Source organism: Populus nigra, chromosome 8 (genome assembly GCF_951802175.1).
Source record: "Populus nigra chromosome 8, ddPopNigr1.1, whole genome shotgun sequence".
Classification (NCBI taxonomy): domain Eukaryota; kingdom Viridiplantae; phylum Streptophyta; class Magnoliopsida; order Malpighiales; family Salicaceae; genus Populus; species Populus nigra.
In genome coordinates, this window is record NC_084859.1 from 20,539,873 (window position 1) to 20,555,361 (window position 15,489).

General features: G+C 36.2%; 1 protein-coding gene across 1 annotated transcript; it reads right to left on the reverse strand.

Annotated features, from left to right (window-relative positions):
* Positions 1-289: 289 nt before the first annotated feature.
* LOC133700487 (extensin-2-like) lies at positions 290-3,993 on the reverse strand. The gene has a single exon (XM_062124026.1). It carries the CDS (start codon positions 3,978-3,980, stop codon positions 573-575), a length of 3,408 nt encoding a protein of 1,135 aa, XP_061980010.1. The 5' UTR covers positions 3,981-3,993; the 3' UTR covers positions 290-572.
* Positions 3,994-15,489: the final 11,496 nt, after the last annotated feature.

The following is a 15,489-nucleotide window of genomic DNA, read 5'->3' on the forward strand; positions in this document are numbered from 1 at the left end:
AGATGTATTAATTATAGGCATGTCTAATTAGGTTAAAACACCAAAAGAAGAATTAGTAATGACGCACATATATGATTTTATATGCTTTCCATAAATTAGGAAAGACATATACCTTTAAAAGAACCCATTTCTTAGCCTAGGGTTTTGACTTGCCTAGCTAAGATAACGGGAAAAGGTCACAGGTCTTCGCGGTTTGTATTGAAAAAGCCATACTAAGAAATGGTATCAACTTCGAGCCAATGAGTATTAATATTAAGACATTTCAAAACTTAATTGGAAGCTGCCAAGAAAAAAAATGTAATGTAATATAATCTTTTCAAACACAATTACTACCATTACATTGCATACGATATAAAGAAACGATACAACAAGCACATCTTTGTACAAAAGAATTCACTATGGATCCACATTCTCAATCCTTATTATATAGAGAAAATCCCTTTCACCAAATTGAATCGAAACTAGAAATTTGATTGTAAATAATAAAGAAAGATAAAAAAGGTAAGTTATTTCATGGTCTTACACTTTCAAACTGACCCTAGAAGAGGTTAGTAGTGTTTCAGCGGTAGAGGTTATACATAAATGTGTGGAGGAGGTGGGGAGTGAGTTGGGGGTGGTGGAGATTTATAGTAGTAGGGTGGTGGAGGAGATGTATAGTAGTATGGAGGGGGTGAAGATTTCACTAAAGGAGGAGGTGATGTGTAATAGTTTGGTGGTGGTGGTGATGAAGATGGTGGAGGAGGAGACTTGTAATAGTATAGAGGGGGAGATTTCTTTGAAGGGGAAGGAGATGTGTAGTGGTATGATGGAGGAGGAGATTTCTTTGGAGGTGGAGGAGATGTGTAGTGGTATTGAGGTGGTGGTGAAGGAGATGGTGGAGGTGGAGACTTATAATAGTAAGGTGGAGGTGAAGATTTCTTTGGAGGAGGTGGAGATGTGTAATGGTATGGAGGTGGTGGTGACGGGGATGGTGGAGGAGGAGACTTGTAATAGTACGGCGGAGGGGGAGACTTTTTAGGTGGTGGAGGTGAGGTGTAGTGGTATGGAAGAGGAGGGGATTTCTTTGGAGAAGGTGGAGATGTGTATTGGTATGAAGGTGGTGGTGAGGGGGATGGTGGAGGAGGAGACTTGTAAGAGTACGGTGGAGGGGGAGACTTTTTAGGTGGTGGAGGTGAGGCGTAGTGGTATGGAGGAGGAGGAGATTTCTTTGGAGGAGGTGGAGATGTGTATTGGTATGGAGGTGGTGGTGACTGGGATGGTGGAGGAGGAGACTTGTAATAGTAAGGTGGAGGTGAAGATTTCTTTGGAGGAGGTGGAGATGTGTAATGGTATGGAGGTGGTGGTGACGGGGATGGTAGAGGAGGAGACTTGTAATAGTACGGCGGAGGGGGAGACTTTTTAGGTGGTGGAGGTGAGGTGTAGTGGTATGGAGGAGGAGGGGATTTCTTTGGAGAAGGTGGAGATGTGTATTGGTATGAAGGTGGTGGTGATGAAGATGGTGGAGGAGGAGACTTGTAATAGTACGGCGGAGGGGGAGACTTTTTAGGTGGTGGAGGTGAGGTGTAGTGGTATGGAGGAGGAGGGGATTTCTTTGGAGAAGGTGGAGATGTGTATTGGTATGAAGGTGGTGGTGATGAATATGGTGGAGGAGGAGACTTGTAATAGTATAGAGGGGGAGATTTCTTTGAAGGGGAAGGAGATGTGTAGTGGTATGATGGAGGAGGAGATTTCTTTGGAGGTGGAGGAGATGTGTAGTGGTATTGAGGTGGTGGTGAAGGAGATGGTGGAGGTGGAGACTTATAATAGTAAGGTGGAGGTGAAGATTTCTTTGGAGGAGGTGGAGATGTGTAATGGTATGGAGGTGGTGGTGACGGGGATGGTGGAGGAGGAGACTTGTAATAGTACGGTGAAGGGGGAGACTTTTTAGGTGGTGGAGGTGAGGCGTAGTGGTATGGAGGAGGAGGAGATTTTTTTGGAGGAGGTGGAGATGTGTATTGGTATGGAGGTGGTGGTGACGGGGATGGTGGAGGAGGAGACTTGTAATAGTATGGTGGAGGGGGAGACTTTTTAGGTGGTGGAGGTGAGGCGTAGTGGTATGGAGGAGGAGGAGATTTCTTTGGAGGAGGTGGAGATGTGTATTGGTATGGAGGTGGTGGTGATGGGGATGGTGGAGGAGGATACTTGTAAGAGTACGGTGGAGGGGGAGACTTTTTAGGTGGTGGAGGTGAGGCGTAGTGGTATGGAGGAGGAGGGGATTTCTTTGGAGGAGGTGGAGATGTGTATTGGTATGGAGGTGGTGGTGACGGGGATGGTGGAGGAGGAGACTTGTAATAGTACGGTGGAGGGGGAGACTTTTTAGGTGGTGGAGGTGAGGCGTAGTGGTATGGAGGAGGAGGAGATTTCTTTGGAGGAGGTGGAGATGTGTATTGGTATGGAGGTGGTGGTGATGGAGATGGTGGAGGAGGAGACTTGTAATAGTACGGTGGAGGGGGAGACTTTTTAGGTGGTGGAGGTGGAGGGTAGTGGTATAGAGGAGGAGGGGATTTCTTTGGGGGAGGTGGAGATGTGTATTGGTATAGAGGTGGTGGTGATGAGGATGGTGGAGGAGGAGACTTGTAATAGTACGGTGAAGGGGGAGACTTTTTAGGTGGTGGAGGTGAGGCGTAGTGGTATGAAGGAAGAGGGGATTTTTTTGGAGGAGGTGGAGATGTGTATTGATATGGAGGTGGTGGTGATGGGGATGGTGGAGGAGGAGACTTGTAATAGTATGGTAGAGAGGGAGACTTTTTAGGTGGTGGAGGTGAGGCGTAGTGGTTTGGAGGAGGAGGAGATTTCTTTGGAGGAGGTGGAGATGTGTAGTGGTATGGAGGTGGTGGTGATGGGGATGGTGGAGGAGGTGACTTGTAATAGTGTGATGGATGATGAGATTTCTTTAGCGGGGGAGGTGAAGTGTAGTGGTATGTAGGAGGGGGAGATTTCTTTGGAAGATGTGGAGATGTGTAATGGTATGAAGGTGGTGGTGATGAAGATGGTGGAGGAGGAGACCTGTAATTATAGTATGATGGATGAGGGGATTTCTTTGGTGGGGGAGGTGAAGTGTGGTGGTATAGAGGAGAGGGATATTTCTTTGGAGGAGGTGGAGATGTGTAGTGATATGGAGGTGGTGGTGATGAAGATGGTGGAGGAGGAGACTTGTAATAGTATGGTGGATGAGGGGATTTCTTTGGTGGTGGAGGAGATTTATAGTGGTATAGTGGATGAGGGGATTTCTTTGGAGGAGGTGGAGATGTGTAGTGGTATGAAGATGGTGGAGGAGACTTGTAATAGTATGGTGGATGAGGGGATTTCTTTGGTGATGGAGGAGATTTATAGTGGTATAGTGGATGAGGGGATTTCTTTGATGGTGGAGGAGATGTGTAATAGTATAGTGGTGGAGGAGATTTCTTTGGAGGAGGTGGAGATGTGTAGTGGTATGAAGATGGTGGAGGAGGAGACTTGTAATAGTATGATGGATGAGGGGATTTCTTTGGTGGGGGAGGTGAAGTGTAGTGGTATGGAGGATGAGGAGATTTCTTTGGAGGAGGTGGAGATGTATAGTGGTATGGAGGTGGTGGTGATGGAGATGGTGGAGGAGGAGACTTGTAATAGTATGGTAGATGAGGGGATTTCTTTGGTGGTGGAGGAGATTTGTAGTGGTATAGTGGATGAGGGGATTTCTTTGGTGGTGTAGGAGATGTGTAATGATATGATGGTGGAGGGGATTTTTTTGGAGGAGGTGGAGATGTATAGAGAATTGGTGAAGGTGGTGATGAAGATGGAGGTGGTGGAGATTTATAATAATATGGGGGAGAAGATTTCAACAAAGGAGGAGATGATTTATAGGAATAAGGCTCATAAGCCACCACACTGGTGGCTACAAGGCAAATTGCTATAGCATGTATCATTAGGGACAAATGCCCCGACTTCCCCCGTTTTCCCATCCTTAGAACTCTTGCTTTGTGTTTGCATGGTTAGCATGGATACCAGCCCTTTATATAGTGATCCCTTCAATCATTGTTGACAAAGACATGTTTTCCCATGATTATTACAGCCTGGATTAAAGCATAAAAATATGTTCCAAATCTGACTGAGCTGCAACCTCCTCGTTCTTATTGTTTTTGTCTACTTGTTATTAGTGGTTTCACACTAATTTTATCAATAATGCATATAATAAACCTAGAAATTGTCAGCTTGAGAACTGTAAACGCGTTTACGTACAGCAGATTGGTCTGAATGTTTTAGCCTTGTTACAAAAATACGATAATAGAGGTGGCGAGGAGAAGCGATCCGTGAGACAAATATCATAATTTCAAGGCAAAGATTTCCATTTTACAATAAAAAATTGCTGCCTTCTAATTTAGATTTGTTAAATTCTCGAGGTTTTATGAGGAAAGTAGCAAGTTACTTCAGTACCATGATCCAAGGAAGTTCTAAATAACAAATCCATGTATGATCAAGTAGTATATCTCACAGTCGGTGAATTTAATAAACAAAATGGAACAATAAATTAAAATATAATCCCAACTAATTTATAAAGATTTGTCAGCAAATTCTAGTAGAGTGAATCACATGTTGATTTTAGTTAATCCATTCATAAATGACTTCATCAAGCAACAGGACGCGAAATTATATTAATCTTGCTTCTTGTCCAAATGATTTTAAATAAAATTCTTGAAATTATATTGATCCATTCTTCTAAAAAAGTTAAGGGAGTTGGTCATTTCACACGTAATAAACCACTACACTTAGCAGCCCATGTTGTGTTTGTCGATTAGGGGGTCAAAAGAGATTTGCTCATACTCCATATATAATGTTGTTCGTACATGTATTACTATATACTATTGTCATTGGCATAATCAATTTTCTTTTCTTCTTCTTTATTTTATTTTTTAATAAACACAACATGGATATTTACAATTGTTTTGAAACTAATTATTGTACCAGGTCACGTTAGCATTTAGATTGATAGGGCTTAATTACTTCCATTTTTTTTTTAGAAGAGGCCTTGTTTAACATTTGATGAAAATTAGAAACTTTTTTTCATTTTTAGTTTAATTTATTAGTAGTATAGTTTTAAAACCCGATCCAAAAATTAATTTGGAGTAAGACCAAGGTTACGAGTCGGGAGATCAACCATGGTTGACCCAATTTTTTAAAGAATCAAAATAATATTGTTTTGAATAAATATTTTTAGAAAAAAACTAATGATTTTTTGTTCTGGTTTTTTATTAGATGAACAAGGTGGTAGGGCAATCCAAGTTTTTAATGGTTTATTATAAAATACAAATCAAGGCTAATATAATTTAATGCTAACGATCAAACAATGATCAATTGAGAATCCTTTATTGTGCAGGAGTAATAATGGTGATAGTGATGGTAGTAATGATTTATATGTGCTTTACCTATTAAAAAATAAAAAAAATCATTACCATCAAAATAATGTGTAATTAAATATGTGGAAAAAAAGTACTATCTTCATATATAATCCCCATATGGGCCACTTTCTATTGCACAATTAAAAGGATATACAAATACATCTATCATATCCGGCTTTGTTCAGCTCGTAAATTTTTAATTCAATTCAAATTAATTATTTTTATTAAAATAATATATATTTTTAATTTTTAGTGTTGGTTTGATTAACTTAGCTAGTCAACTAAATTACATGTCAACTCGAATGAATTGACTAAGTCTTATAATATTAATATTTTTTTTTTGTTTAAATTTAAAACTTGAGCTGAGTTAAGTTTTAGATCATGCGGAGGTTTCTTAGATTAATCTATCTGACCGAGTTTAAACTATGCAATGCATGTGTGTGTATCTACATATATTATATTAGTTTGTAGATAATAATGGAAAGAAAAATCAACTCTTATTTGCAAAATTGAATTGAATTGAGCGATTCTTGCGACTTCACAATGACCTGATCATTTATGTAAAGTGCCTCTGTCAGCTTAATTAGAAGTGTAACATGCATGCACGACTTTTACCAGTTAAAACTTGGATTATACACTTTGTTAATTTAATTTAATTTATGCCAGGCTGAATGTTTCTAGCTAGAAACTCTCAAGCAATAGTGCATGCCATTGCCATGAAATGGTCCATTTTATTGAGATATATTCTATCAACAATAACCAAAAGATATAAACAATACATTAATTTGGATAGTTATCTCGTATTTATTTCTTATGAATGACGTAGCAATAAACTTAAGGTTAAATGAGCCAAAATTATTTTGAATTTTAAAAGAAATAACTTAAAATTTTTTAAAATAATAATTTATTTTTTGATGAACAGGAAAATAAATATTTTCCCGTAGCTTTTAGAGTATTACTTAATTGTTAAATGGAAAACAACACAACATGCATGCATTCATTCTTGTCAACTAATCCAGTGGTTCGTATATGGGAAAAGAAGAAGAAGAAGAAGAAGCTAGGTCAACATTATAAAGTTGAACAATCAATGAGTATAATGCAAGAGTATACACAAGATTGCTGCATAAAGTACTCACGAAGGATTGCTGCTGAATTTGATGCTGGAAACACGCAAGGAAAGGTCTTGAAGAGGTGGCTTGACATGGAGCAACTAGCTAGCTATTTTTTCTATAGAAATCTTTGTGATTTTCTTTATTTTTATTTTATAACTGTTGTGGCTGTACGTATATCTTTTGTATTTTATACCTTCCGTTACAGTACACCAAGTTTTTATGGTTTTATATTAAGTTAAAAGTCGAAGAGGGAGTTGTCAATTCTCCTTTAGATAATAACTAGCTTAATTGCAGGCGTTACTCTCCGAGTTTCTATTTTAATTAGTCAATTAATGTGTTATTTAATTTTAAGATACATGAAATTAAGACAAATTATTTTCATAATAAAATAGAGAATGATGCATCATTGACGTCATAGAAACACAATTGCTCGAGGTAATTAAACCGCTTCAAAAAGTTTCTCAACCTAAGATTACTTCTTTGTTTATGTTTTTTTATATATTAGCATGATTTGTTTTTTAAAAAACTTATCATGACTTGAAAGGAGCTGAAATAAAAAAACATATGTTTTAATATTTTTTATGCTAATACAAGCAAAAATAAAAAAATAATTAATTTGAAAGAGTTACATAACATCTTCACCAAATAAGTATTTATTTTCATTGAATATCTATGAGGAATTTTTAAAAAAATAATACATATTAGTTATATATATAATTATTTATAAAGTAACTACTAATATTATCATTAAAAATTAAAAATATCAATTAATATCATTAAAATCTTTAATTTTATTTGAAAAATATAGTGTCATTGTATTATTTTTCAAACATCATTGTAATTTTTTTATTTAAAAATATTTTAAAATATTAAAAACTTAAAGGCCAAATGTATGGGCATGGGAAAGGGCTATTCCATGTCCATACATTTGGCCTAAAAAGCAGAAAGCTCAGCTCCTATTTTTTTTAAAAAAATAAATTCAAGTGGAGAACATGTTGTTCACTTGAGTTTTTTTTTTAAAAAAAATATATGGATGGCATGTTGTTTGATTAGTCGGGCTACATGATGATGTGTCTTTAATGATAAATTCCAACCACAAAATTAGAGTTCAGGTAGATGGATCTCAAAATCCAAAATTGCGCGCCTATATATAATAATGTCCTACAAACATTAATAATATAATTTCAAGCTTTAAAACCTTATTTAATTATCCTTGAAATTCAAAATCAAACTGAATCTAAAAATACTTAATTTACAAGTTTTAATAAATTTTCTTTAACATAATTAAATGCTAAAATCACCAATATTAAACTTCATTCTTCGTTTTTGATATATTTTCTTTAATATAATTAAATGCTCAAACCACTAATATTGAACTTCATTTTTTAAGATAATTTATTGATAGTATTTTTAAATTCAGCTCGGTTGACCCAGTTCAAGGCCCGGGTCACGGGTTTTGACCGGGTCAACCTTAATTTTTTTTATAAATCAAAACAACGTCGTTTTTATTAAAATAAATAAATAGTTAATGGGTTACAACCGAGTTTTTAAGTGGCTCACTGGGTCAACCCGTCAAGTCAATCGGGTCAGTCGGGTTTTTGACTTTTCTTATTTTTTCATAAACTCGGCCTAATTTTGGTCAACAGGGTCAGCCGGATTTTGGGTTGACCTGCCAGACCGGGTCGAGTTTTAAAACTATACTTATTGGTATATGGATAATATCTTTTTTGATTGCTGAATGAAATGTTTTTCTTTCCTTTCTTTTCCCAGAGATTTTTTTCTTTCTTACATCAAAATTTTTTCTTTCTTACATCAAAATTCAAGCAGTGAAATGTAAAACAAATAAAATTTTAGGACTGAAGTATCAAAATCGAGCATTTATCCTAGAAATCCGTGAAAGATGAGGAAAGCTGTAGTAAATGCTATAGAGTTTTCCATTTCCTGTTTTAGTTTATACAGTAATTGTAATTGTAATGTATCCAATCACCCTAAATGATCTTTCGGTTGTATAGGAAAATATATAAATTGCCAGTTTTTCAGCTACAGTGCTGTACTTAATTGAATTAATTAAGGCTAAAATGTGTACATTAATATCCTACAAATCATGACATGATCGTTTGGATGACTAATAAGTATGATAACCACTTTCTTCCATACAATGATGTTTTAGATATGTCAATGAGTATTAATTTAGCTCAATCAACTAGCTATATAGTTATTTAAATATAGCTGTTAAATCTGTTAAACTTTATAATATATTTGAATATGATTTCAATTCGATAAGTAAATAGGATTCAATTGAGTTATAATTAAATTCAAGTGACTGGAACAAATAATAAAAAATTTCTCTACTGCACCTCATCTAATTTATATTCTTCTCACATGTTCTTGAATCTTAAAAATCATAATAAATGGAGAGGGAAAGAAAAGTTTGCTTTCACTACAACTTCTTCAACAATATCCAAATTCATTTGAAACCTAATTAGAACAAGGAAACCCAATTTTTTTTATTAGTTCTGTTTGGTTTGTAAAATACCTATTTCTTTGTTTCTTTCTCTCTCTATAGCCATTTTTTTTTATTGGCTGATCAAAGATTGTCTTTTAAAAAAAACAAGGAAACCCAATTTCTCCAAAATCAAAAAATCAAGTTACTAGCTTATAGTTAAAGAGAGACATAAAAATGAAGATTTGTAGCATAATTTTTTCAAAACAAAATTCTTCAACCATTATTAAGATAACAGAAGTAGTTTTAAACATGTTAGATTAATTAATTGAATTAGGTTTTAATACCAAATTATGGCTTCTCAACAGTGGGTTGTGGAGTGGTAATTACTGAGCTTTTTATAAAATATTCATTTGTATATGTTGTTGAGAGTCCGAATCTTACCTATATTGACTATAATTATTGGCATAATTTTGTCTTTAAGCTTTGATTCTAATATAAGGACAATTGAGAAGAATATGAGATTTAACCTATTAGTTAGTCAACTTTTTCTATTTCTATATATATGTAGGGTAGTATACATTAATTAATGTAGAGATTACAACACAAAATTAAGCCTATCAATATTTCCTAAATATATACATCCTATATTGTGTAATTTCTTATAATACGTCCCCTCAAGCTGAGGGTGGAGAATCAACCCGAAGCTTGAACCGAAAATCAGTAAAAGAAATAATAGGAATTAGCTTAGTAAGAACATCAACAAGTTAATCCTTAAAAGAGATAAAATGAATCTAAATGTTCTTCTTGGCAACCCTATCACGTACAAAATAATAATCAACCTCAACATGTTTAGTATGAGCATAGAAGATAGGATTCACAGACAAATAAGTAGTACCTAGTTTATCACACCAAAATATAGGCATAGAAGTAGGAGTAATATGCAGATTTGACAATAAGTATTGAAGCCAGATAACCTCAATAGTGTCGTCGATCAAGGCTTTATACTCGGCCTTAGTAGAAGAACGAGTAACCATGTGTTGCTTGCCTGATTTTCATGAAATTGGTGTATGACCAAAAGAGACAAAATATCCACCCGTAGAGTTATGATCATCAACACTACCAGCCTAGTCAACATTTGTAAAACCATGCAAGGCAAATGAGGAGCTATAAGTGATATGAAGCCAAAAGAAACCATATCCTGAAGATAACGTATAATGCGTTTAACGGTAGTTCAATGTGCAGATATAAGAAAATGAATAAACTGACCGACTTTGTTAACAACAAAACAAATATCTAGTCTTGCAAAAGTGAGATATTGAAGAGCATCGACAATTTGACAAAATCGTGTAGGATCAAAAAACAAGCAATTGGGCATCACAATAACCTTTGAGGTAGAAATAAGAGTATCAACATGTTGAGTAAGTATGTCAATAATATACTTATCTTGTAGTAGCATAAGACCTACACTAGTAGATTGAACCTCAATCCCTAAAAAATAATGAACAACTTCTAAATTCTGAAGCTTAAACTCTGAACTCAGCATCTGTATCAATCAGTGAAGTAAGATGGAGTTGCTGCCTGTAAGCAAGATATCTTCAATGTAAACCAGAAGATAAAAGATATTAAAACCCGTGGACAAGATAAATAATAAAGTTTCAACCTTAAAAGCTTGAAAGCCAATAGAGAAAAAATAATCACTCAAGCGAGTGTACCATGCTCGAGGAGCTTGTTTTAAGCCATATAAAGACTTATGTAATCAACACACATGATAAGAAAGAGAAGAATCAATAAAACTTGCATGTAGACCTATTCAGCAATTGTCCCATTAAGAATGACATTATGTATATTGAGTTGATGAATTGTCCAACCACTCAAAACTGCAATGGAGAAAAACAACCGAACAATCATTTGCTTAATGACAGGACTAAAAGTCTTAGATTAATCAATACCTTATTGTTATGTAAATCCTTTAGCAACCAATCAAGCCTTATAACATTCAATGCTTCCATTTACATGATGTTTTATGTTATACACCCAATGACTACCAACAACATTCATCGAAGGATGAAAAAGGCCAAGTGTCGTTGGAACGTAGTGCCTGAATATCATCCTGCATGGCACCATGCCAAGCCTTATACTTGTCAACATTAGAAAATGCAATTGGTTGATGAGTAGAAGGAGAGAGTACCTGAGAAAGGGTTGAAAGACGTGGCTGAAAAAGTCATTAGATGTGCTATCTTTGGAAGCCATAAGCGAAGAACCATATGATGCTGATGAACCACAGAATTAAAGGCAGGTAAGCCTGAATCTATATGCCACTGGAGAGGATAAGAGGAGAGGTCAATAACCAGATTCAAACCAGCTAAAGAACCAAACCGAGTTACTGGTTTGGTAGCAGCAAACCCTAGTGAAATAGCAGTAAAAACCAGGAGAATCAGTAGCGGCAAACCTGGAAATTTGCGGACCTCAAGGAGGAGAACTTATATCTGGAGAATGATCATTAGATAAATAAACATATGGTGACATAAGAGCAGGGCTGATAGGTTGTTATATGGTGGTAGAAATAGTAGGTAGTGTTGTTACCCATTTTTGGGTTCTCACAAAACAAAATGAGAAAATACAAAAAATATCAAAAAATATTCAAAAAAATCCAAAAAATAATAGGAGCGAGAAAAGGATGTTGGAATGCCGAAAAAATGCCAAAATTGGTTGAGGAGATTCAAAAATGCAAAAGGCTGAAATTTGACAGTGAGAACCCTGCTGATAAGGAAAATTCAATTTGAAAAAGAAAAGTTCAAAATCAGATGTTTATGGACTCAATTAAATTTTATCCAAGGTTTAATTGAATTTATGGAGGGTTTGATTGCAAGAAAATTAATTTCTTAATTCAATTTAGGCTTTTATTGGAAGAAATTAAAGTTTTGGGATCCAATTATAATTTTGAAGAGTTGATTTGGTCAAATCAGGGGCTTAATTGCATAATTATTGAAGTTTGATGGCCAATTAAGGACTTGATTGAAACAATCCGAAACCAAGGACCAAACCGGAAAAGGCGCTAAAATCAAGGGATCCAATTACAATTTATCCGAGGGCTTGATTACAAAATTACAAAAAAAATCCAAGGACCAAATCAGAAATATGCATTTTAAATTAGCAAACGACGTCGTTTCCTTGACAACTGTTGATCACCTTCTTCATCCGCAACGGTTTCGACAGTGAATGAGCATTATCAATGGAGCCATTTTAGCAACAAAAACAGCAGATTGCTTCAGTTATGGGGAATGTTTCACGGCTGCTATTCCTCTACATGTCGTTACCAAGTAGGACGTTGCACCGCAGGCCATTCTTTGGCTTATAAAAGCCAAAGAAAGATGATGAAAAAAGGAGGAGGAAGAAAAGGAAAGGAAAGGGAAAACCAGAGGGGAACGACATAGGAAAGAATAAAGGAGGGGAGAGAGCCGCACCAGCACTGCCAACGCCATCGTCAGCTCATCATCTTCTCGTCTAGCAGCCACTGCCATTCCCCATCACAACCGCACCAGCACTGCACAATGAAAAAGAAAAAACAGAAGAGGGAACGAGACAGTGAGGGGGGAAAACAGAAACAGAGAGGGGGAGACGATAAAGACAGGAGGCAAAAGGGAAAGGAAAACACAAAAAAAAAACAGAAAGGAGCCGTGGGGAAAGAAAGTTACAGAGAAAGAAGGAAAGAAAAACAAGAACCACCATTGGTCTTCCTCTCCACCGTTACCACAACGCCGCCACTGAGAAGGGAGTATCGATCAACAGAAAAAAAGAAAACAGAGGCTCACGCCTCTGCATAGAGAGGAGAAGAGTCACTGTCGCCCCCCATAGCAACTCCACCGGCTAGCAACCTCCACCGCACCGTCTGAAAGCCATCAGCAGCTCCACCCCCACCAGAGACCAAAAGGAGAAGAACCAAACAGAAGCAGACGAAAGAAAAAAAAAACAACAACAGAGGTTGTTTCTCTGCACGGGGAAGTAGAAGAAAAGCTGCAGCAAACACTGCCCGCCACCGTCATAACTACCATGAGCCATCGTTGGCTTCCTCTCCACCGCCACCAGCATCACTATGAGTGTACGCCATTACCATCGTCTTCGACATCGTCTCCGCCACCAGGTTTGTTCTCTTCGTCTATGTGCATGCAATTTATTTTTGCATTTTCAATGTTCAAGTGAATTCACTTGAACAGTAACTACTTCCATTTGCATAAGCATGCACGCGTAAGCGTGCCTTTTGTTTTCCCAGACGGGCGGTTAGGCCTGCTGGGTCTAGCCCAGCCATATGGGCCGGGTTGGGCCCAATTCGTAAAAAAATAAAAATAAAATAAAAATTTTTTAAAAAATTTATGATTTTCTCGTATATTTTTTACTGCATTTTGATTGATATTGGTTTGTATTTTTATACTTTAAAGATACAAATCCTATATTAAAATACCTGGTTTTCGTTGAAACAAAAAAAATAATAATAAAATATTTTGTTTTTATGCATACGGCCAAGTTTCTCAAAAATTAAAAAAAATCATATTATATTTTCATACAACAAAGAAAATTTCAAAAATATATATTAGCATGCATCTTGGCTTTAATAACCAGTTTATTAAAGTCACGAGAACTAGGCCAATATTTTAAAAATTTAAAACAAAATTATTTTGTTTTCTTTTAATATCTAGGGTTATGATCTTATACGTAAGACGTATCCCGGATATTAAATTATTTTGTTGACATTAGAATGGTTAGGTTTTACCCAATAAGATAAGGATCTCTTTACCAAAGAGGACTTTTCTTAAACCGTAGATGGACCAACAACTAGAAAACACGACAAGACCTTAAATTTTATCAGACAATAAAACAATACAGCTTATCTTAGGTAGGGCGTATTTGGGGTGCTAATACCTTCCCTTTACGCAACCAGTCCCCGTACCCGATCTCTAAGACCAGTTAGGGTTCCTATTGATCAAAATACTAGGTGGCGACTCCCACTCTATTTTTCCACTAATAAAAGACAAGAATTCCTTGTCTCCCCACGTTTGCCATATAAGATAAGATTTTGAGGGTGGATGTTTTTGTCGCGACGCCGCACACGTGCGACAAGTAGTATGAGTAGTGGAGAGGTTGAAGGTGAACTAAGCAAATTTGGCAAGTGGGTAATAAGGATAGGATGCGAAGATGTGTTGTAGGGTTATGCCATTTATTCAGATTTGTTAAAAAAAACAGATCTTCATGAAAACGGATATGACATGAGATATAAATACGTTGAAATGCAGATTAAGACAACGATAACCAAGGTGAGAGGAGCTATAAGTTAAGAACACAAATGGAGAGGAATGAAAATATAATTTATGAGCATGATATGGACGCATAAATGAAAAGCAAAGACATCTAAAAATATGTAGAAAATTATAATCAGAAATACGATTAAAAAGACACTCAAACAAGGATTTATTTTGGAGGATAAAAGTAGGCATACAATTGATAAGATACACTGCGGATTCAAACGCATAATTCCAAAACCATAATAGAGCTTTACACTATCCGAGAAGAGTAAGACCAGTTACGAAAATATGTCAATGCCGGCGTTCAACAATGTCATTTTACACTATATGATGATGAATATTGATAGTTTGAAAGAAAGTGTTTAACTTGTGGTATTCACCACCCTAATCAGTTTGAACAATTTTAATTTTTCATGGAAATTGACGCTCAACAAAAACTTGAAAAGGATAGAAAGTAGAAAATACATCAGATTTCGCAATAAGAGGATAATACCATATATATTTCATATATGCATTAATAGATGTTATAACCCAATTTTGACCCATTTGCTTTTTAATCTAATTTTAAAGGGGTTAAAATTTGAAATTAAAAGATCAGGGGCTTGAATGCAAAATTTTGAAACTTCAAGGACTAAATTGAGAAATGGTCACCTTAGTAAAAAAACAATGCTATTTTGTCATTTCCACTCTTCTTCTTCCTCTTAAAACAGAGGAGACCACCTACAGAGGAAATATAGAACGCCACCCAGACAGGAAGCTCACACCACCAGACACATTGCAATGCCCACGACTTCCATCACCAGCTTCTCAGTTCGTTTCCATGTCCTTCACTGCCATAACAAGTCATTGAGGTATGGAGGAAACCACCACCAGTAGTCCAACAATGGTAGGAAAGTTGGCGTCCCAATCCAACCAAAACAAGGAGTCTTAAATTCTATCTCCACATGAAGATCAGCGCCCGAGGAAGATAAGGATTAGCCTTGCGCGAGAAAAGCCTATAAAAGACAGAAAGGACCATGAAAGAAGAGGGGGGAAAGAAAATAAAGGGAACTGGGGCTTTCTCCTAGAGAGAAGAAAAAAACAGAAAATAGAGGGAAAAAAGAGAGTATATAGGAGGAGAAAAATCCAGAAGAAAAAAAATACTGTAGGGGACAAAACACAGGAGAGAAAACGAGAGAGAGAGAGAGAGAGAGAGAGAGAGAGAACCAAAAGGGGCAGAA

Excerpts from the sequence above, each read along its gene's own strand:
- LOC133700487 (XM_062124026.1), bottom strand. The coding sequence starts at position 3,980 with ATGGGAAAACGGGGGAAGTCGGGGCATTTGTCCCTAATGATACATGCT.